This window comes from Gobio gobio (assembly GCF_949357685.1).
Source record: "Gobio gobio genome assembly, chromosome: 6".
Classification (NCBI taxonomy): Eukaryota; Metazoa; Chordata; class Actinopteri; order Cypriniformes; family Gobionidae; genus Gobio; species Gobio gobio.
This window is the reverse complement of record NC_137102.1, coordinates 39,686,568-39,710,218: the sequence shown is the minus strand read 5'-3', so window position 1 is coordinate 39,710,218 and position 23,651 is coordinate 39,686,568. Positions and strand designations below refer to the sequence as shown.

The following is a 23,651-nucleotide window of genomic DNA, read 5'->3' as shown; positions in this document are numbered from 1 at the left end:
CAATCATCATACTTCATACCAGTGTTAATTTTGACAGCAAATTTGGATTTAGTTTTAGTCAGTCTTTTTAGGCATCTGAATTGTTTTAGTTTTAGTTTGGTTTTAATTGACTATACTAAAATTTTGGTTTTCAATAGACTCAAATTCACTACTTGTGGTCTGGCGTCTGAGAGGCAGCTTTCTGTGTGCACTTTCGTGTCGTCCCACTTTTTCAGACTTATCCACGTCTGCTCTTCTGAATTTTTACTTTTAAGTATGACTATGGTTGCGCGAACTGCCGTCTTCTATTTTGCCATCAATTGATTGGTGTTCAAAAAATACTTGGAAATCATTGAACTTCATGTGATCCTACAAGAGTGATTACTGATAGGTTTTTTTTTTTTTTTTTTTTGCAGAAAGCCTATCACGTTTTAAAGAAGAAAACAAATCATCCACTGACCTTAAAAGCGGCTACGACTTTCTACTTCGAGAGCCTTGACAGAAATGTAATGGAGTAAAAAGTACAATATTTGTCTTTCAAATGTAGTGAAGTAAAAGTCATAAGTTTCCAGAAAAAATACTACTCAAGGAAAGTACAGATACTCAAAAAGTGTACTTAAGTACAGTACTCAAGTAAATGTACTTAGTTACTGTCCACCTCTGCGGGCGAGTTGAGACATATGGCGGGAGCGTAGACCGCCCGGCCGTGTCGTCTGTCCTGACTAGTACATGTTGACCCTTCAGCAACGCTCGGAAGCGGTGCAGGGCGAACCGTACTGCCAGCAACTCGAGGCAATTGACATGCAGAAGGCGCTGGGGTCCTATCCAGGAGCCCGTGGCTGCTTGTCCATTGCACATGGCACCCCAGCCCGTGGATGATGCATCTGTTGATACAACAAGATGCCTGGAAACTCGTTCTAAGGACACTCCGGTCCGTAGAAAACTGAGGTTCGACCACGGGGAGAGAGTCTGTAAGCAGGCCTGAGTCACTTGTACCCGGAGCGTGCCAGACCGCCATGCCCATCTCGGGACTCGATCGCGTAGCCCGTGCTGAAGCGGTCTCATATGAAGCAATCCGAGCGGCGTTACCGCGGCTGCAGATGCCATATGCCCCAGGAGCCTCTGAAACAGTTTCAGTGGAACCGCACTCTTGCTCTCGACTTGTCGAAGGGAAGTCAGCAGAGACTGCGCGCGCTCGCTCGAAAGCTGCGCGCACATGGCGACCGAGTCGATCCATACCGAGAAAAGAGATCCTCTGCGCGGGGCAAAGTTTGCTCTTCTCCCAGTTGACCCGAAGGCCCAGACGGGCTAGGTGATGGAGCACCAAATCTCTGTGTCCGCAAACCTGCTCTCGAGAGTGACCCAGTATGAGCCAGTCGTCGAGGTAATACAGGATGCGAACCCCGTGCTGCCGAAGGGGCGCAAGGGCTGCCTCGGCAATCTTCGTAAAGACGCGAGGGGACAGAGATAGCCCGAATGGTAGAACTGCGTACTGATATGCCCGCCCCTCGAAAGCAAACCGTAGGAACGGTCTGTGTCGAGGTAGAATGGAGACATGGAAGTAGGCGTCCTTCAGGTCGATCGCTGCAACCAATCGTCTGGACGAACGCATTCGAAAAGGCGTTTCGCTGTCAACATCTTGAACGGAAACCGGTGGAGGTAACGGTTCAAGACGCGCAGGTCCAGGATCGGTCAAGCCCACCGGTCTTTTTGGGTACAATGAAGTACGGGCTGTAAAACCCGGAATTCACCTCGGCTGGAGGGACAGGTTCGATCGCACCCTTCGCCAGTAGGGTGGCAACCTCCGCTCGCATGACGGGGGCATTAGCCCCGATCATAGTGGAACGGACTCCCCGGAAGCAGGGAGGAACCTGCGCGAACTGAATCGCGTAGCCGCACCTGACTGTCTTTCGCGACCCAGCGGGACAGCCCTGGAATCTGAAGCCAGGCTCCCAGGAACTGCACCAGCGGGGTCAATCGGACTACAGGTGTACCCGGGGTGGGGCAGCGATGCAGCGTTACCGACCCGGACAAGGGAGGCTGTTGGGCGTCCCGGTGTGGGGGTGCGGTTAACGGCTGCGTCCTGACAGAGGAGACCAGGGAAGGACGCGCGTTCCACTGGGGTCTGTTCTGCCAGGAGGCTGGCGACAGAGAGGGATGCGAGTGGCGGGACCCGTGGGTGGCGTGCACTGTCATCACCGGTCTCTGGGTCCTCAGAGACAGGAACATGAGTTCTTCCCAAGCGCTGCTAGCCCGGGGGCCAGCAGCGGAAGAATTTTCCCCCGGCCCTCCACCGGGGGAAGGAGAGGCCCTGCTACCATCCCCTGGGAAGAACTGGAACCCATCTCTGAGTTGTCCACCTCCAGCGTGGCGTTTAACCAGTCTGGGGAGCGGACTGGGCGACATCCTCAACCACCTCCACGGCGCGGCCCAGGTTAAGGCTGCTGCTGGGGCCGGGCGGGAAGAGGGAGGGCGCCCTCGGCGGCGAGCGGACTGAGGCGACTGAGCCGGCGGCTGGTGCAGCAGCTGGCCGCCGGGGCAGTACGTGTTACAGCCTCAGTCTGCTCTGGGGCGGCCGAGAACTGTTGGGCGCAGTTCCCAGCCGCGCCGCCGAAGAGGCCAGCCTGGGATATGGGTGAGTTGAGGGGGCGGGCCCACTCAACATCCTCCAAATCACCAGGTAAGGCCAGGTGTTCTCCCGGACCACAGCTGTGGACATCTCCCGACCCAGGGAGCGTGTGGCCACCTTCACCGCCCGGGGGCGGGATCAGTCGCGGCACGCAGCTCAATGAAGAGCCCTGGGTCGGCTCCACCCTTGTGCATGTGCAACGGGGCGGCGGCCTGCCCGTAGCTCTGCGGGACCACGCCACCGAAGTAGACGAGCCCACAGGCTTTGGGAGGGTGCTTAGGACAGCCACACCACGCCACGTCAAGCCCTCTGTGGACACCGTAGTGCGCAACAGAAAGTTCAACAGTGGGGGTGAGGGGGCCCCAGTGTACCCTAGGCCGCGGCCCCATCAAGGGCAGAGAAGGCGGAGGAGGCCACCAAACGATCGCGGGAAGCACGGGGACTTCCAGGACCGCGTGATCTCCTCATGCACCTCGGGAGCGAAAGGCATTGGGGGCGGGGCCCAACAGCTGGCGGGTGCCGTCCCCAAAAACCAATCGCGCAACCACGAGCACTCGCGACTGGGCGGAGTTCCACACCAGCGCGAGACTCGCGGCTGCCCGAGATAACATGGCTGTCAACCTTAGGTCGGATCAGGCAGCGCTGACACACCCGGAGGCGGAGCACAACTCCTAATCGTCATCCCCAAAGGACTCCAGCCCACCTTGGGATGCGGCGATCGACATCTCACTGCTATCTGGAGCGTGGACGAAACGAACGAGGCGTCAGAGACGGGCCGCTGTTTCAGTCCAACACTCGCGGGTTTAAGCAATGTGTGAGAGGGGGCGTGGCCCGAGGAATGATCGTCGGGGTTCTTAATACCACGGCACCGCACTCAGGTCACCCTGGCCACCAGCCAAAGTACCACCTCACTCGGAGACGGTAGATTGGGGTGTGGCAGAGGGGACTCTCTCTCCTCACGGAGATCACTGAGTCTCGACCGCAACATCGCGATGGTCACGTTCCCGCAGTGGGAACATGACGCATCCACAAACACTGCCCGAACGTGCTGAAGCCCAAACACATCGAGCAGTGAATGTGCCCATAGACAGCAACGGAGATCGATCGCACCCGGAAGTGCACGGGCGAACCGTCTTGAAAAAGACGTGCCACGCGCAAGCTCTTTTTGTGAGAGGAAAGCTCTGCAGAGTGCCGAAGCGCCCAGGGAAACACACACACAGCTGTTGCAGATCACTGCACAGATCAGCAGGCAGGCAGCATGAGATCGCTGGAACGCGCCGTAACACCAACACCCTGGAGAACCGCTCGTCTCGAAGACTGAAGAGAAGACTTCAGAATTCAGGCTTGTAGGAGTGAAGAGATCCTCTTGGCTCCAAAGCAGAAACATAATGCGATGTTGCCAGCGTACTTCCTTATATACCCACGAGGTGGGGCGGAGTTACGCATGCAAATTCCGCATGCCCATGGCATTGGCACTGCCATTGGGCGCTGTTGAATACTCGAAGATGATTGGCTTCTAAGCGAAACCCCCATTCGTTAGTCACTAACGTACGTCGTAGTGACTGAACGAAAGGGAACTTTTTTTCTTCATTTGACTTCAAGTCAAGTCTCCTTTATTTCTATAGCTCTTTATACAATACAAATTGTTTCAAAGCAGCTTTACAGTGATAACAGGAAAATGATGATTCAATGATACAAACAGTAAAACAGCTCTAAAAGACAAAAGTGTCATGGTTTAGCTGAAGTCAGTTCAGTGTTAATTCAGTACAGTTCAATAATGGTGTACAATTAATCAATTATGAAATGAGTTTAATTCAGCAGCTCTGTAGAAAATAGTGATGTCATCGTCTAGCTCAGTTCTGCTCTCATACAGCAGCATCAGTACTGTTACATAGCAGAAGGGAAAGAGACAAGAAATACAGGTAAATGGTGTTTATTGAACAACCAGAGGAGTTGACGGCAGTGCAGGTGAGTGAGCTTGGAACTGGTAAGAGTCTGATGAGGATACCTGAATGACACATTCTTTGTACTTGTAGATGCAGCGGGCCGGAGACAGAACTGGAACGAAGGAGACTCTGGAGGATCACACAAGACGAGGGAACACGATGGAGACTTGGAGAAACACAGGAGACAGGTAAGTAGGTTTTGGCAGTCCATAAGGTAAGCATGAAGGGAAGCTTCTTGGTGCTAACGAGACCGGACAAAGACCAAGGCCGCGTGAGTGTGTCTTTTGTGCTGCTGTTTTTTACTGTGCTGATGAGGTGCAGGTGTTAGTGATCAGTACTCTGGTGAAGGAGTGCGCTGTGATTGGGTGATGGTGGAGCCTGGCGTGTCTGTGACATTACCCCCCCCCCCCCCCCCCTCCACGGCCCGCTCCTGAGGGCCGAGGACCCAGACGTCATGGTGGTCGGCCTCTGCCTCGAGGCGCAGGTCTATTGGGATGAGTAGCGTGGAAAGTGTTGAGCAGGTTAGGGTCAAGAATGTCGTTTCTGGGTACCCATGAGCGTTCCTCGGGACCGTATCCTTCCCAGTCCACAAGGTATTCCAGAAGACCACCACGGCGCCGGGAGTCCAAGATGTCATGCACCTGGTAAGCAGTACCGTGGCTTCAGCAGCTGCGCCAGGCTCTGTGGAGACAGAAATAGAAGAATAGTGAGGCTTCAACAGAGATACATGGAAGGTGGGATGGATTCGGTACTGAGGGGGTAGCTGGAGTTGATAAGTGACCGGGTTATCCAGACCTTCTGTCCTGGTTGGTACGTGGGAGTGTTGGAACGGCGAAGGTCGGCTGTCAGGGCACGTTGAAGCTGATGGTGTGCAGAGTCCCAGACCCTCTCGCTCTCTCGGAACCAGTAGTCGATCGCTGGAACATCCGACGGTTCCCCGGATCAGGGGAACAATGGGGGTTGGTAATCGAACACGTAGGTTGACGTAGGAAGTTCTGTGCGTACTCGGCCCAACCCAGGAACTGGTTCCAAGAGTCCTGGTGGCCGTGACAGAAGGTACGGAGGAAGCAACCGATCTCTAGTATCCTCGATTGTGGATGATACCCAGAGGAGAGGCTGACGGTCACACCTAAGAGTGAGAAGAAGGCCCTCCAAACCCTGGAAATGAATTGAGGCCCTCTATCCAACACAATGTACTCAGGAATCCCGTAATATCTGAAGATCTTGTTGAAAATTAGTTTGGCAGTTTCCATGGCTGTAGGCAGTCCTTCCAAAGGAATCAGACGACATTACTTTGAGAATCTATCAATCACCACTAGGATACAGGTGCATTTATCAGAAGCAGGGAGGTCGGTGATAAAGTCGACTCCTAGGTGTGACCAGGGTCTGTTGGGAATGGGCAGAGGATGGAGTTTACTGGAGGGAAGATGTCGAGGGCTCTTGGAGATGGCGCATTCCTTGCAACCCCTCATATACCTTCTGACGTCAGATGCCATGTTTGGCCACCAGAAGCGCTCCTTCAGCAGCGAGAGGGTTTCATTGACCCCAGGGTGGCCAGTGCCCAATGATGTGTGGGAAGTGTGGATGAGGGGAGTGCGCCATGTCTGTGTGATGTAAAGCAAACCTGGTGGGCAACCCGGCGGAGTGTTGGTGGAGAAATTGGAGGAGGGCATGGCTTCCTCTGAACAGGTGATGGGAAAGTTTCTCTGGCAGAATGGGCTCAGATTCCTTGGTAACTTCATTGGGACTGTAGAGACGGGATAAGGCACCCGCCTTAATATTCTTTGACCCAGGACGGTAGGAGATGGAGAAATTGAAACGGGTGAAGAATAATGCCCAGAGGGCCTGTCGTGGATTGAGTCGTTTAACATCTCTGAGGTATTGAAGGTTTTTATGATCTGTCAGAACCAGGAACGGATGTTAGGAACCCTCCAACCAATGCCTCCACTTCTCAAGTGAAGCTCCCTATTGCCAATGTCATAGTTGACCTCCGCCGGGTTGAGTTTGCGGGAGAAGGCACATGGGTGGAGTCTACTCAGGGTCCCCTGCTGCTGTGACAAGACCGCTCCCACTCCTGTGGTCGAAGCGTCGACCTCGATAACGAGGGGCTTCCTTTAGGGTTTGGAAGGCTTGAGTGGCAGTGGGGTTCCAGGACAGAGACTTGGGCTTATTGCATAGGAGGTGAGTGAGTGGATTTGAGATGATACTGTAATCTTGGATGAATCGACGGTAGAAATTGGCAAATCCTAGGAATCTCTGGAGTTCTTTGATGGTTGTGGGTGTGGGCCAGTTCCGAATGGCATCCACCTTCCTCTTGTCCATCTGGATGCCACTGCTGTCGATGTTGTAACCAAGGAACTGCACTGAGGGTTGGTGGAAAGAACACTTCTCTGCCTTTAAGTACAGCTGGAACTCCCTCAGGCATTGCAGGACCTCCGCAACGTGGTGGCGATGTTCGGCCATACTCCGGGAGTATATCAGGATGTCGTCTATATACACCAATACGGACCTGTGGAGGAACTCCTGGAGTACCTCATGAATTAAATCCTGGAATACGGAGGGGGCGTTGACCAGTCCATATGGCATGACGAGATATTCGTAGTATCCAGTAGGGGTCACGAAGGCTGTCTTCCACTCATCCCCCTCATGTATCCGGATGACGTTGTAGGCACTGCGGAGGTCAAACTTGGTGAAGACAGTAGCACAACTGATATGTTCCAGCGCTGTTGGGACGAGAGGAAGTGGATAACGGAATTTCCCAGTAATTTTGTTGAGGGATTGGTAGTCGATACAGGGCCGCAAACCTCCGTCCTTCTTAGCCATGATGAAAAATCTGGAAGCAGCAGGGGAGGTAGACGGTAGTGTTGTTTTTGGCGGCCTGTTTTAATTTTAGTTTTAGTCTAGTCTTTGTGTCAAGCTGTCATTTTAGTTTTTATTAGTTTTAGTCATACTCTTTTTAGTCTAGTTAAGTTTTAGTCGACTAAAAGTCTGAGCATTTTAGTCTTATTTTAGTCAGAATTATCTATGACTATTTTCGTCTAGTTTTAGTCGACAAAAACTGATGACATTTTAGTCAAGTTTTAGTCAATGAAAATTGTATTTTAGTCTCTTTTTAGTAATGCAATTCTCTTTAACCCAGTCAATATAGTATAAGTACGTATTATAGACAAAACCAAAATCTTCTTTTAGCCAAACCTATTTCAAACAATGTTATCATATTATATTATTGTTACCTTATAGACTCAAGAATACATACATTCCAGACAGGGAAGACGCTCTGATTTGAAGTTACAACATATTTATTTTACCAACTAAACATGTTAGAAGTACACACACATAAGCCGCGTTTCCACCGCAGGAACTTTACCCCGGAACCAGGAACTTTGGGGGGGAACTCGGTGTGTTTCGACCGCAGGAACCAGGGTCTAAATGAAGTTCCGGGTAAATATTTCCCCCTCCAAACGGCCCTGCTTGCGAGGTGGGACTTTTCAAAAGTCCCGAACTTTCGGGGGTGGGACTTGGGCGCTGAACATGCTGATTGGTTGAGCTCTCGCAGCTATTTTTTTTTCCACCGCCATATTTACAAGTCTTTTGCGAGGTGAGTTCCGTGGGTTTTGCGTTCAGTAAATATTTTTTTTTGCAACAATGGAGTTCAACAAAAAATTCGACAGATGGACCGACGACGAGGTTCAGGCTTTATTGAGCATATATGCGGAGGAGGACATCCAGCGGGAACTGGAAACGGCGACCCGCAATGAAAAGGTATAACTGAAGATATCGACTCGGTTCCAGTCACACTGGAAAACAGCGCAGAGAGAAGTTGAAGAAATTAGACAAGATTACAAGAAATTAAAGGATCATAACAACCGGAGCGGTTCCGACCGCCTGGACGCGTTGCTGGGACACAGACCGTCCTTTTCTGGCGCAGCGGTAACGAAAGACTCGGCTAGTGCGTTGTTGGAAACCATCCAGGAATCCGAGTGGGTTGAAGGTAAATATATCATATTGGTATCATCTATTAAACTCGTTGCAGTGTTTAAACACGTTGCAGTAACTTTTTTCAACGTGCTTTTCCAGACGTAACGAGTGGCCCTGATGAATCGCAGGCAACGGAGACCAGCGTGTTTTCCCCCGCGGTCACCAGTACGTTATAAAGCTGACAAAAATGTGTATATATTTAAAAACTGATGTGTAATCCTTAATGGTTTTGTTGTTTTTAATTGTAAACTTAAATTGCCCATGATAAAAATTGCACACTGGGCATTGTTCAAGCTGGGCAAACAATTGTTCATTATTTGTAGTGAAAACACTTTAAATAATTAATTGATGGTTTCTATTGTTTCATGGTTGCCTTGTGTATTAATTTCCATGTGTTTCTGTGCAATTTTTCTACTTAGAGAAAAGGAAAAGGGACTGTGACTTTCTTGATGCACTGAGGGACATGGAGGATGATGCTAACCCTGCAGCATGGACAAGAACTGACCAATATATGCAGCTGTTACTGGATGGCCAGGCCGAGGAGAGATGAGGAGGCAAGATTTGGCATTCCACCAGTCAGAAGCGGAAGAAAGCAGAGGGACTTTCAGACCGGGTTTCTGTCTGTTCTTGGACAGTTTGTCCAGTTGTTCAAGAAGTAGCCACAATGACCAGCCGCTTGAATGAAGCATTTGCAATACCACATTTGTACTTTATATATTGTACGTGTTGGCACAGCTCTTGGACAGGTTACTGAAAAATACACTTTTTTTATATTGTTGTTTTCACATTTTATATTTTCATTTTATTGTTCTAGTAATTTATTTGTCTTTGCACACTTTTATTTTAATTTTGTAAGAACTAATCTGTCTAAAATAAAGTAAAATGTGTAAAATGTCACTGTGTCTTTAATTTCCACATTCTAACCACATTCTAATTGTATTCATATAGTGTAGGAAGCAAATAAAAGGGCTGCTGCTCGCAAGTCTTTCTGAATATGCACATAAACATATCTAGAAAACCCAAATATTATATTTTTAAATGTATAACTATGTGAATGTAGTATAATAACTTATAACCACAACTTAAGTGAAGCCATAAGTGTGGTCTTACTTCATTTCAAATTTGAGGAAGAAGTCTCTAATATTATGCATTTAATGAAGCATATTGTAATACTAGTCATGTGATTTTTTTTTTTTTTTTGTGAATGTTAAGAGATGTTATTGTGATAAAAAATAAAATAGGCCTACTTGCAGTCTAGTACCTAATCTTTCAACTGCTTAATTCAGTCTATTGTTTTCATTCAATTAACTTTTCACACATCTGTCATGAATGACTGAAACCTCATTATCATTTTATAGAAAATGTTTTGTTTTGGAATTGAGCTATTACAACACATTCAGATTTTGGATTGCCCGTCATCCCATTTTGCATTAAAATGGTCAAACCAGGTGAAAGTGCACGTTTAAATAAGCAGTGTTGGTAATGTGTGTACATATAATCAGCAAAAGCAGCGCTGCTTGCATCACCTACACTTGTTATTGTTGCAGACAGTATCGCGCAAAAGTGATTCATGTCCGTCGGTGACTGGGAGGAGCAGTCGCGCGCATTCCCACGTCACCGGACTAATTTGCCTAATCTCCCCGGTACTTTAGACCGCGGTGGAAACGCAGATTGTAGCAGGTCTGGGGGAGAAAAAGTTCCTGGGAAAAAAGTTCCTGGTACAAATAGTTCCGGGTAATTTCGGTGGAAACGCGGCTATACATTTAAATTAAATAAATAAAAATATTGAGATGTCTCTTAAGGTTTGTGGTGTTTTGTCCTGTGATTTCTGTGGCCACATTTCTCCCCATCTTTTTCCACAACACCCGTTTTATTTTCCACTTCAATGTAATAAAAGTTTTTCCAAATGTCTTAATAAGAATAAATGCATATTTAATTTAATAATAGAAAAATATTATCCAAATGATTATTTAATTATTATTTATTTAATTTAGTTTTTCTGTCTTGTATTTTATCTCAAAATAAAGGATGTAATTTTATTCCACATGGAAATGAGAGTGAAAAACAGCCTCTTATTCGCTTATGAGGTAATCATAATGCTGCGGTTATTTTAACATATATAATTGCTGCCGTTATAACGGCACATTTCAAATGCTTACGTGCTTTTCTTTCTTTCTTTCTTTTTGAGCGGTGATGAAATATCTTGCTCTTGTAAATGCTTGCCAGCATTTCAGTAATACAAGTCTAGATCTTTGAAATGCAGCCAAATGACAGCGAAGCACAACCGCACGGTGCTCTGCAGTGGCCAAAAAGGATATAAACAGTAAATTCTGAAGTGATATATTATTGAAAACTCAGAGATGTGGATTCAGACGGCACACGACCTTGGTGTTTGTCAAACAGTAAGTTAGGTAATTCGGCCGGAGATTTTTACACGGGTGGTGGGAGAAAACACTGATATTCTGGATTAAGATGAGAATAAAATCACTGACTAGCCCCTGTAAATGATGAAAACACCTTACGACCGCAGGACAAACAATTACCGTCCGAATAGGGCTTACAAACGGCGACTGGCCGCCCATCGGTCCCGTTCACTCACCGGAGCATCTTCTATAATGCCGCGTGAGTGGGGCTTGAAGAGAGTGATGTCGCCTGCATCTGCGCAGTGAGACCTGATGCAGCCCCTGAATGAGGCGCACAGAAATACTGCAAAATAATAATAAAAACGCAACTTTTCGTCTCGTCTCATTTTCGTCAACAAAAATGAAGAGACATTTTAGCACAGTTTTTAATTTGTGAACCACATTTAGTCTCGTTTTTATTCGTTATCGTCACATGACCAGCATTTACGTTGCGTCTCGTCTCGTTTTCGTCACGTGATAAAGGTTCGTTGACGACGATATTTAGTCATACTTTTCGTTGACGAAAGCAACACTAGTAGACGGGCGGATGTAACCTTGATCTAGTGCCTCCTGGATGTATTCTTCCATGGCCTTCTCCTCCGGTAGTGACAGAGGGTATAATCCCCCACGGGGCACTGACTCACCCGGAAGCAGATCGATCGATCGATCGAGTTGACGGCAGTGCAGGTGAGTGAGCTTGGAATTGGTAAAAGTCTGATGAGGATAATTGAATGACACAGTCTTTGTACTTGCAGATGCAACGGGCTGGAGACAGAACTGGAACAAAGGAGACTCTAGAGGATCACACACAAGACGAGGGAACACAATGGAGACTTGGAGAAACACAGGAGACCGGTAAGTAGGTTTTGGCAGTCCGTAAGGTAAGCATGAAGATAAGCTTCTTAGTGCAAATGAGACCAGACAAAGACTAAGGCCGCGTGTCCACCAAAGCGTTTTTATCCAGCTGAAAGCGCTAGGCACTCTGCTGACAACGCCTCCCTGTGAGTTTTTTTTTTGTTTTACTTTGCTTATGATACGGAATATCCGTATCATGGAAACGGTCATTCCCTGGTTGCTGTGGCCTCTTTCAGTAGGATAATGCGCCCTGCCACAAAGCAAAAATGGTTCAGGAATGGATTGAGGGGCACAACGAGTTTGAGGTGTTGACTTGTCCTCCAAATTCCCCAAATCTCAATCCAGTCGAGCATCTGTGGGATGTGCTGAACAAACAAGTCCGATCCATGGAGGCCCCACCTCGCAACTTACAGGACTTAAAGGATCTGCTGCAGACATCTTGGTGCCAGATACAACAGCACACCTTCAGGGGTCTAGTGGAGTCCATGCCTCGACAGGTAAGGGCCGTTTTGGCAGCAAAAGGGGTACCAACACAATATTAGGAAGGTGGTCATAATGTTATGTCTGATTGGTGTATGTCTTTATTCTTCTTCTATTACATCATTTTAAAATTATATTATTTATATATTATATTATTATATTATTTCATACTAGCATTTTTTCCCACACTTAATTTATCAGAGGGAGAAATTCAACACACACTCACACACGTCTCTATCTTTGTGGGGACTCTCCATAGATGTAATGGGTTTTATACTGCACAAACTGTATATTATCTCCCCTTAAACTAACCCTACCCCTAAACCTACCCATCACACAAAACTACAGGCCTTTTTACATTTTCAAAAAACACTGTTTAGTATGTTTTTTAAGCCATTTGGTTTACGAGGACACAGGAAGTGTATTATGTTGTCATTATACACATTTGTGTCCTCATAAACCACATATACCTGTACACTCTCACACACACACACACACGAAAACACACACATATTAGGCTTTTATTTGTGCATATAACATTGAAACTATCTATGGAGTGTGGCTGTTTCATCCGATGGATGTTCTTTCACACTCTTTTGGCTGGTTTGTTTTTTATTAACCACAGGATGGCACTGTTTTCAACACTCTAGAGCTTTGACTCCGTCAGAGGAAAGCCTCAGTGCTTTATGAGCCTTCATTTCCCCATCCCTACACTAAACACCAGCTTACTTGTTTGTTAGTGTTTTCAGCTCATCTGTGCTTGCCAGATTGCAGAGATTAAGTAAAACTATCTTTTTTATAAACATACTTTCAACATATAACAAATAAAAATAAATCCAGAAAGTAAAAATATACAATCTACTTCACTTTAATGCAAAAATGTGTTCTATCTGTTCAGCCAAGAGGACAAGCCGTGGTTTATCTTCTACTGTTCACACGCAATACGAATTTGTATCTCACCAAACTTGACCTCTGGAGTGCACTGAAACTTTCTCATCAGCTTATGTTTCTGGTATCCAGGTTTTGTATGCATATGAGTGAAAGTCAATGGAACGACCGCACCTTTAGTCATGCAAATTTTCGTGCTAATGAAATGAACACAAGTGAGTATTTTAACATTTAGGAACGGAAGCCGTACCGTGCTTTGAGATCACTGAGTTGAGTGTCACGGCTGGCCTCGGAGAGGCTTCTGGGAGACAAGCCGTCCTGTTTCTCAGGGAGACTCAGAGTGCTTCCTACATCAATACAAGGCAATACAAGTGATTGCTAGTATATCAAAAATTCTATGGACCTTAAACTGGTTCTAGTGACATGAATTATCTGATTAAATTGAGATGGATGTTTCAGTCAATATGAGGGCATGCAGAACCTGTCCTGCTTCGATGACTGGAGTCCAGTTTGGCTTTATCCAGCTGCTGCTCCAGTGACACTGAACGTTGCCGTTCTTCTCTGAGCTTCAGCGCAGCTTCTGCACACTGACGCTTGGCCTCTTCTTCCCTGTACACACCATTGAAGGATATAAAGTGTAGCCGTCCATGACTGCAATTACGTTTGCAATTTCTGTTCCGATAGCGTCAACAAACAGAACTGCAATGACTTTACAAAAAGTCAGCCATTTTTTACTATTGTTTGGTATATGATGTGCTCTAAATGCATGATTCCAACATAATAACATGATGCTGCTCGCTTATCTTAAGGTCTGTATACCTTAACGTCATTACACTGTTTACCTGTTAGTTTTTGTACTGATTTTAAAAATCTTTTGTGTAACAAGCTTCCAGAGGAAATTAAGAAAATATTTTTTAGTCTAGCTTTCATGTCTTATAACACTGAACCCTCTTCAAATCTCATGATTTATGTATTTTCTCATTTAATCATTCATATTATGCTTTTTTTTTTTGTATCATTCCTGAATTTCTATTTTCTATGTTTTTACTTTTTAATGTAGGGCTGCACGATATTGGAAAACAACTTACATTGCGATATTTAGTTTTTCTGCGATATGAAAATAATTTCAGCAGATGACTTGAATAGCTCTATTTGTAAAGAATGAATCATTCTAGAATAATTGGGGTGAAAAAAACAAATAGCAAAGCTATTACAATAAAGATACAAATGAAATAAGTGTTTTATGTTTTTCAGGTGAGTCTAGCAGTATTCAGGTAGAGAAATTGAATAATCAAATGTAAAATAACAGTCTTCACTGTATAAATTAACAGTGTTGGATACGTTACTCTAAAAAAGTAATTAATTATGAGCTACTAATTATCCATGTGTATTGAAACACACTGAAACAACATTTCCCCACAGAGACAATAAATTCAATACAATAATTACTTCTTCACACGTGTAATCAGATTACTGTACTAATTACTCTCTGTAAAAAGTACGGCGTTACTGATTACTAATTACTTCTGAATCCCATATCAACCTCAACCAGTTGAACATTACAAGGATAGACATGAAACTGCTCTTTCAAATAAACAATATAAAATTGCATAAATTATTCTTGAACTGACCAAAGTATTTAAAGGTAGGTTACATTAAAAACATTTAGTTTAACATTAAAGGGGTGGTAAAAAACATTCTTTTGAAGGCTTGACTGTGTTTGTGGGGTGCACTGTAACATGTGTTCATGCTTCGTTTTAAAAAAAATTGCCTTATTTTTTATATATTTGACCTTTATTCTACACTGCTCTGTCCCTCCTTGTAAAACGGTCTGATGCTTTCCGGGTTGTATGAAGCCAGTCCCTCAAAAATACGCAATGGGCTCAGATTGGTTAGCTGGCCCAGTGTGTTGTGATTCGCTAACCGCAGTGCATGTTTGTCGGAAACGTCACGCCCCTTACCGGAGGCTGTGCTTTGGTCAGTTTTAGAAACAACGGCGTCAATAAAACCATATGAGCCCGAATCAGACCCAGAACATTTGAGTGAAGATGATCGAGCAGAACCTGTTCAGTCCTCAAGAGTAAAGACTGCGGATCTATAATGATCGCTACTGAATGGCACTTTAACTTTTGTATTTTTAGAACGATTATAGCCAAATATCTGTCGCAAGAACTAACCCAAAACGAACACTAAGCACTGGCTTTAACTAGTAAGTTAGCCAAATCACACACAGAACCATGTTTAGCATGCCTGTAGATAAACAATACATAAAAGCTCTAATCAAAGAATCATTTACACTAATGCCAGGTTCGCTGTTGAGATTTTAACGTTTGTGTTTGTAACGTTAGGTGTTCGTCGGATAACGTTAAGTATGAATGAGCATTTAACAGACTGGTTTGCAGAACAGCGCTGTCATCTGTTTACTTCCTTGCTACAACCTATTACAGGAAAACACATCGATGAAAAATAAATCAGATTTACAGGTTGTGGCCCGTAAACAGCTTCTGTTTGTAAATCCAGCTTTCAGGACAAGCCGTTGTGCATATCCTGTATTGAACTCGCGAAGTTTGTGGAAGATTGTGTTGTCCTCCGTGAAATGTGCAGCGCGCGCGTCGTGCATCCACGCACCGGCAGTGTTTTTTTCACGCAGCTGACGTTGTGCAAATCTGGCACTGAAATCGCGAAGACGGTGGATGTTTTCCTCTGTTAGATGTGCTGCAGGGAGCCCTGCGCGCGCCTGATTCCCCGCTGACTCAAACACACGTGCATATAACATGCTGTGTGTTAAACGCTCTGCAACGCACCCCCGTCCCAAGGAAGGCTGAACAGAGCAAGTACTCCAGACCTGCAATCCGGATGAAAATAACAGCGTTTCCTTGGCATCGCGGCAACAACACTCCAGCCTAACTATACCACAACAGCGCCGCGATACAAAATGGCCTCACCCCCCCTTATTTAATATTCTCGGAGGAGGGGTTTATGTAAATATTGAGCCTGTTGATGTCACCAACCCTGGAGGAATGTGTGTAGTCGCCTACTGGCCGTTTGCTGTAGTTCTTAGAAACTGATTTCTTTAAAAGCAAATATCTCCCTTTGCTTTAAACTTTGTAACTTTGCAGATGTTGTTTATGCTCAAGCAGCAACATTACACGTTAGCTAAAGTTAGAATAGTGAAATCGTGGTTTACCACCCCTTTAAACATTGCATTTTAATGTTAAATCCACTATTGTTTTATATAGTATTTGTATTATTTCTTTACTAAGTATTAGTAGTTTATACTATTTTAAAAAGTATCAATGTTGAAAGTAGCCAAAGTGGAAGAATACAAATTAGTAAGAAGAAAAAAGAAAATTTTTGAAATAATTGAAGAATTGTCAACTGTTTTGATGTTAATCATTGATTTTGAGAGCAAAGTCCGGTTTTTTTTTTTCAAGGCCAAATATTTTTTTATTTTTTAATAATTTATTTGTATTTTTTCTCTTATTCTAACCTGGATTGAATAAATGCTTTATTCTCATAGATATTATCAGTCAAGGCTTCCTCTATTTTACTCAAATTAAAATGTCCTCAATAATTGATTTTCCTTTCATGCTTTTGTATTTTCCTTGGTTAATAGTTTCCAAATGAAGATGTTATGCAGAAAGTTTGAATGTACCTGGTTTGCTGTATTCTGGTGAGCTCCAGCAGCCGGTCTCTCTCCACACTTGCAGCCTGATACAGAGCCTTATACTCCGCACACTGAGTCTGGAGCGATGGGACTTTAACAGCACACTCTGGACAGGCTGCTTGAGCATCTCTGAAATAACATGCAATGCTTTCACTCTGTAGACTGTCTGCGAAGTTTATATATATATATATATATATATATATACACATATATATACACATATATATACACATATATATACACTGTACCGATGGCTTGTCACATCAGTTTTATGCTATTCTATTCTTATAGGCGACAGGAACAGCAAGAGGTTAAGGAGAAAAATACTATTTTTTCTTTCTTTATTTTACTTAAAATAATTGAAAAACCTTACTTAAACTTAACTTTACTTTTAAAAAAAAATCCTTGTACACATTCCTAGTGTATTGTATAATATATAATATATATATATATATATATATATATATATATATATATGTCTTTGTCTTTTGTTATTGTATAAACATTAAAGGGATAGTTCACTCAAAAATGAAAATTCTGTCATCGAGAAATTAATACAGGTTTGGAACAATATTAGAGTGAGTAAATAATGACTTATTTTTAGAGGTGAACTGTCCCTTTAAGGACAGTGTGTTCACTAGGCTCCACTGCTGTCAATGTAAGACCTGCGTGCATCTAATATACAGACACACGCCAATTTTACTTTCACTTTAGACATAACCAACTGTGTTTATGTTAACCTTGTGTGTATTTGACAGTATTAGCGCAGTAAGACTACTTAGTCCAGTAATCACGTATTTGACAGGCGTTTAGTGCGCACGCTCGGAAAAGCGCATGTTAAAACCGTGCACAAGGCATGATGGATCCATGTTCTCATTCTGTTTACGCCAAATTCTGACACTACCATCTGAATGTCTCAACATGACTCATCAGACCAGGCAACATTTTTCCAGTCTTCAACTGTCCAATTTTGGTGAGCTTGTGCAAATTGTAGCCTCTTTTTCCTATTTGTAGTGGAGATGAGTGGTACCTGATGGGGTCTTCTGCTGTTGTAGCCCATCCGCCTCAAGGTTGTGCGTGTTGTGGCTTCACAAATGCTTTGCTGCATACCTCGGTTGTAACGAGTACTTATTTCAGTCAAAGTTGCTCTTCAGCTTGAATCAGTCGGCCCATTCTCCTCTGACCTCTAGCATCAACAAGGCATTCTTTTTAAACCCTGGAAATGGTGGTGCGTGAAAATCCAAGTAACTGAGTCGATTTTGAAATACTCAGACCGGCCCGTCTGGCACCAACAACCATGCCACGCTCAAAATTGCTTAAATCACCTTTCTTTCCCATTCTGACATTCAATTTGGAGTTCAGGAGATTGTCTTGACCAGGACCACACCCCTAAATGCATTGAAGCAACTGCCATGTGATTGGTTGATTAGATAATTGCATTAATGAGAAATTGAACAGGTGTTCCTACTAATCCTTTAGGTGAGTGTATATTGAGAATTGTGGCATCTCATATATATATATATATATATATATTATATACACATTTTTTTTTTTTTTTTTCAAGTGTGCCAAGAAATTTCATAAATCCTGACCAGACTGTTTTATGCCCATGTATGGTCACCCAATATGCATACAGTTACGGTGATATTAAATGACTTAAACTGTGATATAAGATTTTGGCCATATTGCCCATCTCGAAGTCATTCATTCTCTGTGTGACTTGCAAAGGCATTTTCACAAACCTCTTGTGACTGCCTGAGGTTTGTTTCTGCCTGCCTGCCTGCAAGAGGTTTGTGCCTGCCTGCCAGAGATTTGTGCCTGCCTACAAGAGGTTTGTTTCTGCCTGCAAGAGGTTTGTGCCTGCCTGCCAGAGGTTTGTGCCTGCTTACAAGAGGTTTGTTTCTGCCTGCAAGAGATTTCTGCCCACCTGCCTGCAAGAGGTTTGTGCCTGCCTGCCTGCAAGAGTTTTGTTTCTGCCCACCTGCCTGCCTGAGGTTTGTCCCTACCTGCCTGCCTGCAAGAGGTTTGTTTCTGCCTGCCTGCCTGCAAGAGGTTTGTTTCTGCCTGCCTGCCTGCCTGCAAGAGGTTTTTGCCTGCCTGAGGTTTGTGCCTGCCTGCCTGCAAGAGGTTTGTGCCAGCTTCCCTGCAAGAGGTTTGTGCCTGCCTGCCTGTCTGCCTGCAAGAGGTTTGTTTCTGCCCGCCTGCCTGCCTGAGGTTTGTGCCTGCCTGCAAGAGGTTTTTGCCCGCCTGCCTGCCTGAGGTTTGTGCCTGCCTGCCTGCAAGAGGTTTGTGTCTGCCCGCCTGCCTGCCTGAGGTTTGTGCCTGCCTGCAAGAGGTTTTTGCCCGCCTGCCTGCCTGAGGTTTGTGCCTGCCTGCCTGCAAGAGGTTTGTTTCTGCCCACCTGCCTGCCTGAGGTTTGTGCCTACCTGCCTGCCTGCAAGGGGTTTGTTTCTGCCCGCCTGCCTGCAAGAGGTTTGTTTCTGCCTGCCTGCAAGAGGTTTTTGCCTGCCTGAGGTTTGTGCTTGCCTGACTGCCTGCAAGAGGTTTGTTTCTACCAGCCTGCCTGCAAGAGGTTTGTGCCTGCCTGCCTGTCTGCCTGCAAGAGGTTTGTTTCTGCCTGCCTGCCTGAGGTTTGTTACTGCCTACCTGCCTGCCTGCCTGCAAGAGGTTTGTTTCTGCCTGCCTGCCTGCAAGAGGTCTGTGCCTACCTGCCTGCCTGCAAGAGGTTTGTTTCTGCCTGCCTGCAAGAGGTTTGTGTCTGCCTACAAGAGGTTTGTTTCTGCCCGCCTGCCTGCCTGAGGTTTGTGCCTGCCTGCCTGCCTGCCTGCCTGCAAGTGGTTTGTTTCTGCCCGCCTGCCTGCCTGATGTTTGTGCCTACCTGCCTGCAAAAGGTTTGTTTCTACCTGCCAGCAAGAGGTTTGTGCCTGCCTGCCTGAGGTTTGTGTCTGCCTGCAAGAGGTTTGTGTCTGCCTGCAAGAGTTTTTTGCCTGCCTGCAAGAGGTTTGTGCCTGCCTGCCTGCAAGAGGTTTGTTTCTGCCTACAAGAGGTTTGTTTCTGCCTGCCTGCAAGAGGTTTGTGTCTGCCTACAAGAGGTTTGTTTCTGCCTGCCTGCCTGCCTGTCTGAGGTTTGTGCCTGCCTGCCAGTCTGCCTGCAAGAGGTTTGTTTCTGCCCGCCTGCCTGCCTGATGTTTGTGCCTACCTGCCTGCAAAAGGTTTGTTTCTACCTGCCTGCAAGAGGTTTGTGCCTGCCTGCCTGAGGTTTGTGTCTGCCTGCAAGAGGTTTGTGTCTGCCTGCAAGAGTTTTTTGCCTGCCTGCAAGAGGTTTGTGCCTGCCTGCCTGCAAGAGGTTTGTTTCTGCCTGCAAGAGGTTTGTTTCTGCCTGCCTGCAAGAGGTTTGTGTCTGCCTACAAGAGGTTTGTTTCTGCCTGCCTGCCTGCCTGTCTGAGGTTTGTGCCTGCCTGCCAGTCTGCCTGCAAGAGGTTTGTTTCTGCCCACCTGCCTGCCTGAGGTTTGTGCCTGCCTCCCTGCCTGCCTGCCTGCAAGAGGTTTGTTTCTGCCCGCCTGCCTGCCTGATGTTTGTGCCTACCTGCCTGCCTGCAAAAGGTTTGTTTCTACCTGCCTGCAAGAGGTTTGTGCCTGCCTGCCTGCCTGCAAGAGGTTTGTTTCTGCCTGCCTGCCTGCAAGAGGTTTGTGTCTGCCTGCAAGAGGTTTGTTTCTGCCTGCCTGCCTGCAAGAGGTTTGTGCCTGCCTGCCTCCCTGTCTGCCTGCAAGAGGTTTGTTTCTGCCTGCCTGCCTGCAAGAGGTTTGTGCCTGCCTGCCTCCCTGTCTGCCTGCAAGAGGTTTGTTTCTGCCTGCCTGCCTGCAAGAGGTTTGTTTCTGCCTGCCTGCCTTCCTGCAAGAGGTTTGTGCCTGCCTGCCTGCAAGAGGTTTGTTTCTGCCTGCCTGCCTGCAAGAGGTTTGTTTCTGCCTGCCTGCCTGCAAGAGGTTTGTTTCTGCCCACCTGCCTGCCAGAAGTTTGTGCCTGCCTGCCTGCAAGAGGTTTGTCCCTGCCAGCCTGTCTGCCTGCAAGAGGTTTGTCCCTGCCAGCCTGTCTGCCTGCCTGAGGTTTGTGCCTGCCTGCCTGCAAGAGGTTTGTGTCTGCCTACAAGAGGTTTGTTTCTGCCCGCCTGCCTGCCTGAGGTTTGTGCCTGCCTGCCTGCCTGCCTGCCTGCAAGTGGTTTGTTTCTGCCCGCCTGCCTGCCTGATGTTTGTGCCTACCTGCCAGCAAGAGGTTTGTGCCTGCCTGCCTGAGGTTTGTGTCTGCCTGCAAGAGGTTTGTGTCTGCCTGCAAGAGTTTTTTGCCTGCCTGCAAGAGGTTTGTGCCTGCCTGCCTGCAAGAGGTTTGTTTCTGCCTACAAGAGGTTTGTTTCTGCCTGCCTGCAAGAGGTTTGTGTCTGCCTACAAGAGGTTTGTTTCTGCCTGCCTGCCTGCCTGTCTGAGGTTTGTGCCTGCCTGCCAGTCTGCCTGCAAGAGGTTTGTTTCTGCCCGCCTGCCTGCCTGATGTTTGTGCCTACCTGCCTGCAAAAGGTTTGTTTCTACCTGCCTGCAAGAGGTTTGTGCCTGCCTGCCTGAGGTTTGTGTCTGCCTGCAAGAGGTTTGTGTCTGCCTGCAAGAGTTTTTTGCCTGCCTGCAAGAGGTTTGTGCCTGCCTGCCTGCAAGAGGTTTGTTTCTGCCTGCAAGAGGTTTGTTTCTGCCTGCCTGCAAGAGGTTTGTGTCTGCCTACAAGAGGTTTGTTTCTGCCTGCCTGCCTGCCTGTCTGAGGTTTGTGCCTGCCTGCCAGTCTGCCTGCAAGAGGTTTGTTTCTGCCCACCTGCCTGCCTGAGGTTTGTGCCTGCCTCCCTGCCTGCCTGCCTGCAAGAGGTTTGTTTCTGCCCGCCTGCCTGCCTGATGTTTGTGCCTACCTGCCTGCCTGCAAAAGGTTTGTTTCTACCTGCCTGCAAGAGGTTTGTGCCTGCCTGCCTGCCTGCAAGAGGTTTGTTTCTGCCTGCCTGCCTGCAAGAGGTTTGTGTCTGCCTGCAAGAGGTTTGTTTCTGCCTGCCTGCCTGCAAGAGGTTTGTGCCTGCCTGCCTCCCTGTCTGCCTGCAAGAGGTTTGTTTCTGCCTGCCTGCCTGCAAGAGGTTTGTGCCTGCCTGCCTCCCTGCAAGAGGTTTGTTTCTGCCCGCCTGCCTGCAAGAGGTTTGTTTCTGCCCGCCTGCCTGCAAGAGGTTTGTTTCTGCCTGCCTGCCTGAGGTTTGTGCCTGCCTGCCTGCAAGAGGTTTGTTTCTGCCCGCCTGCCTGAGGTTTGTGCCTGCCTGCCTGCAAGAGGTTTGTTTCTGCCCGCCTGCCTGAGGTTTGTGCCTGCCTGCCTGCTTGAGTTTTGTTTCTGCCCACCTGCCTGCCTGAGGTTTGTTTCTGCCCGCCTGCCTGAGGTTTGTGCCTGCCTGCCTGCTTGAGTTTTGTTTCTGCCCACCTGCCTTCCTGCAAGAGGTTTGTGCCTGCCTGCCTGCAAGAGGTTTGTTTCTGCCTGCCTGCCTGCAAGAGGTTTGTTTCTGCCCACCTGCCTGCCAGAAGTTTGTGCCTGCCTGCCTGCAAGAGGTTTGTCCCTGCCAGCCTGTCTGCCTGCAAGAGGTTTGTCCCTGCCAGCCTGTCTGCCTGCCTGAGGTTTGTGCCTGCCTGCCTGCAAGAGGTTTGTTTCTGCCCGCCTGAGGTTTGTGCCTGCCTGCCTGCCTGCAAGAGGTTTGTTTCTGCCTGCCTGAGGTTTGTGCCTGCCTGCCTGCAAGAGGTTTGTTTCTGCCTACCTGAGGTTTGTGCCTGCCTGCCTGCAAGAGGTTTGTTTCTGCCTGCCTGCCTGCAAGAGGTTTGTTTCTGCCTGCCTGGAAGAGGTTTTTGCCTGCCTGCAAGAGGTTTCGTTCTGCCTGCCTGCCTGCCTGCCTGCAAGAGATTTGTTTCTGCCCACCTGCCTGCCTGAGGTTTGTGCCTGCCTCCCTGCCTGCCTGCCTGCAAGAGGTTTGTTTCTGCCCGCCTGCCTGCCTGATGTTTGTGCCTACCTGCCTGCCTGCAAAAGGTTTGTTTCTACCTGCCTGCAAGAGGTTTGTGCCTGCCTGCCTGCCTGCAAGAGGTTTGTTTCTGCCTGCCTGCCTGCAAGAGGTTTGTGTCTGCCTGCAAGAGGTTTGTTTCTGCCTGCCTGCCTGCAAGAGGTTTGTGCCTGCCTGCCTCCCTGTCTGCCTGCAAGAGGTTTGTTTCTGCCTGCCTGCCTGCAAGAGGTTTGTGCCTGCCTGCCTCCCTGTCTGCCTGCAAGAGGTTTGTTTCTGCCTGCCTGCCTGCAAGAGGTTTGTGCCTGCCTGCCTCCCTGTCTGCCTGCAAGAGGTTTGTCCCTGCCTGCCTACAAGTGGTTTGTTTCTGCCTGCCTGCAAGAGGTTTGTCCCTGCCAGCCTGTCTGCCTGCAAGAGGTTTGTCCCTGCCAGCCTGTCTGCACAAACCTCTTGCAGACAGGCAGGCAGGCAGGCAGGCAGGCAGGCAAAAACCTCTTGCAGGCAGGCAGGCAGAAACAAACCTCTTGCAGACTGGCAGGCACAAACCTCTAGCAGGCAGGCATACAGGCACAAGCCTCAGGCAGGTAGAAAGGCTGGCAGGGACAAACCTCTTGCAGGCAGACAGACAGGCAGGCAAAAACCTCTTGCAGGCAGGCAGGCACAAACCTCAGGCAGGCAGGCAGGCAGGCAAAAACCTCTTGCAGGCAGGCAGGCAGGCAGAAACAAACCTCTTGCAGTTGGCATGCACAAACCTCAGGCAGGCAGGCAGGCAAAAAA

General features: G+C 47.2%; 1 protein-coding gene across 2 annotated transcripts in view; it reads right to left on the bottom strand.

Annotated features, from left to right (window-relative positions):
- The window catches only part of ccdc13 (coiled-coil domain containing 13), a 44,315-nt gene that overhangs the window by 5,266 nt on the left and 15,398 nt on the right, over positions 1 to 23,651 (bottom strand). Inside the window, exons 12-14 of one of the 2 annotated variants that reach the window (XM_079819442.1) lie at positions 16,813 to 16,953; positions 13,639 to 13,766; positions 13,408 to 13,504 (exon numbers count right to left, since the gene is read on the bottom strand). In XM_079819442.1, coding sequence (XP_079675568.1) covers positions 13,408 to 13,504; positions 13,639 to 13,766; positions 16,813 to 16,953 — 366 coding nt within the window. Of the gene's footprint in view, positions 1 to 4,201; positions 5,236 to 13,407; positions 13,505 to 13,638; positions 13,767 to 16,812; positions 16,954 to 23,651 lie in introns of those variants that run through there. The other variant, XM_079819443.1, reaches the window with a different exon arrangement.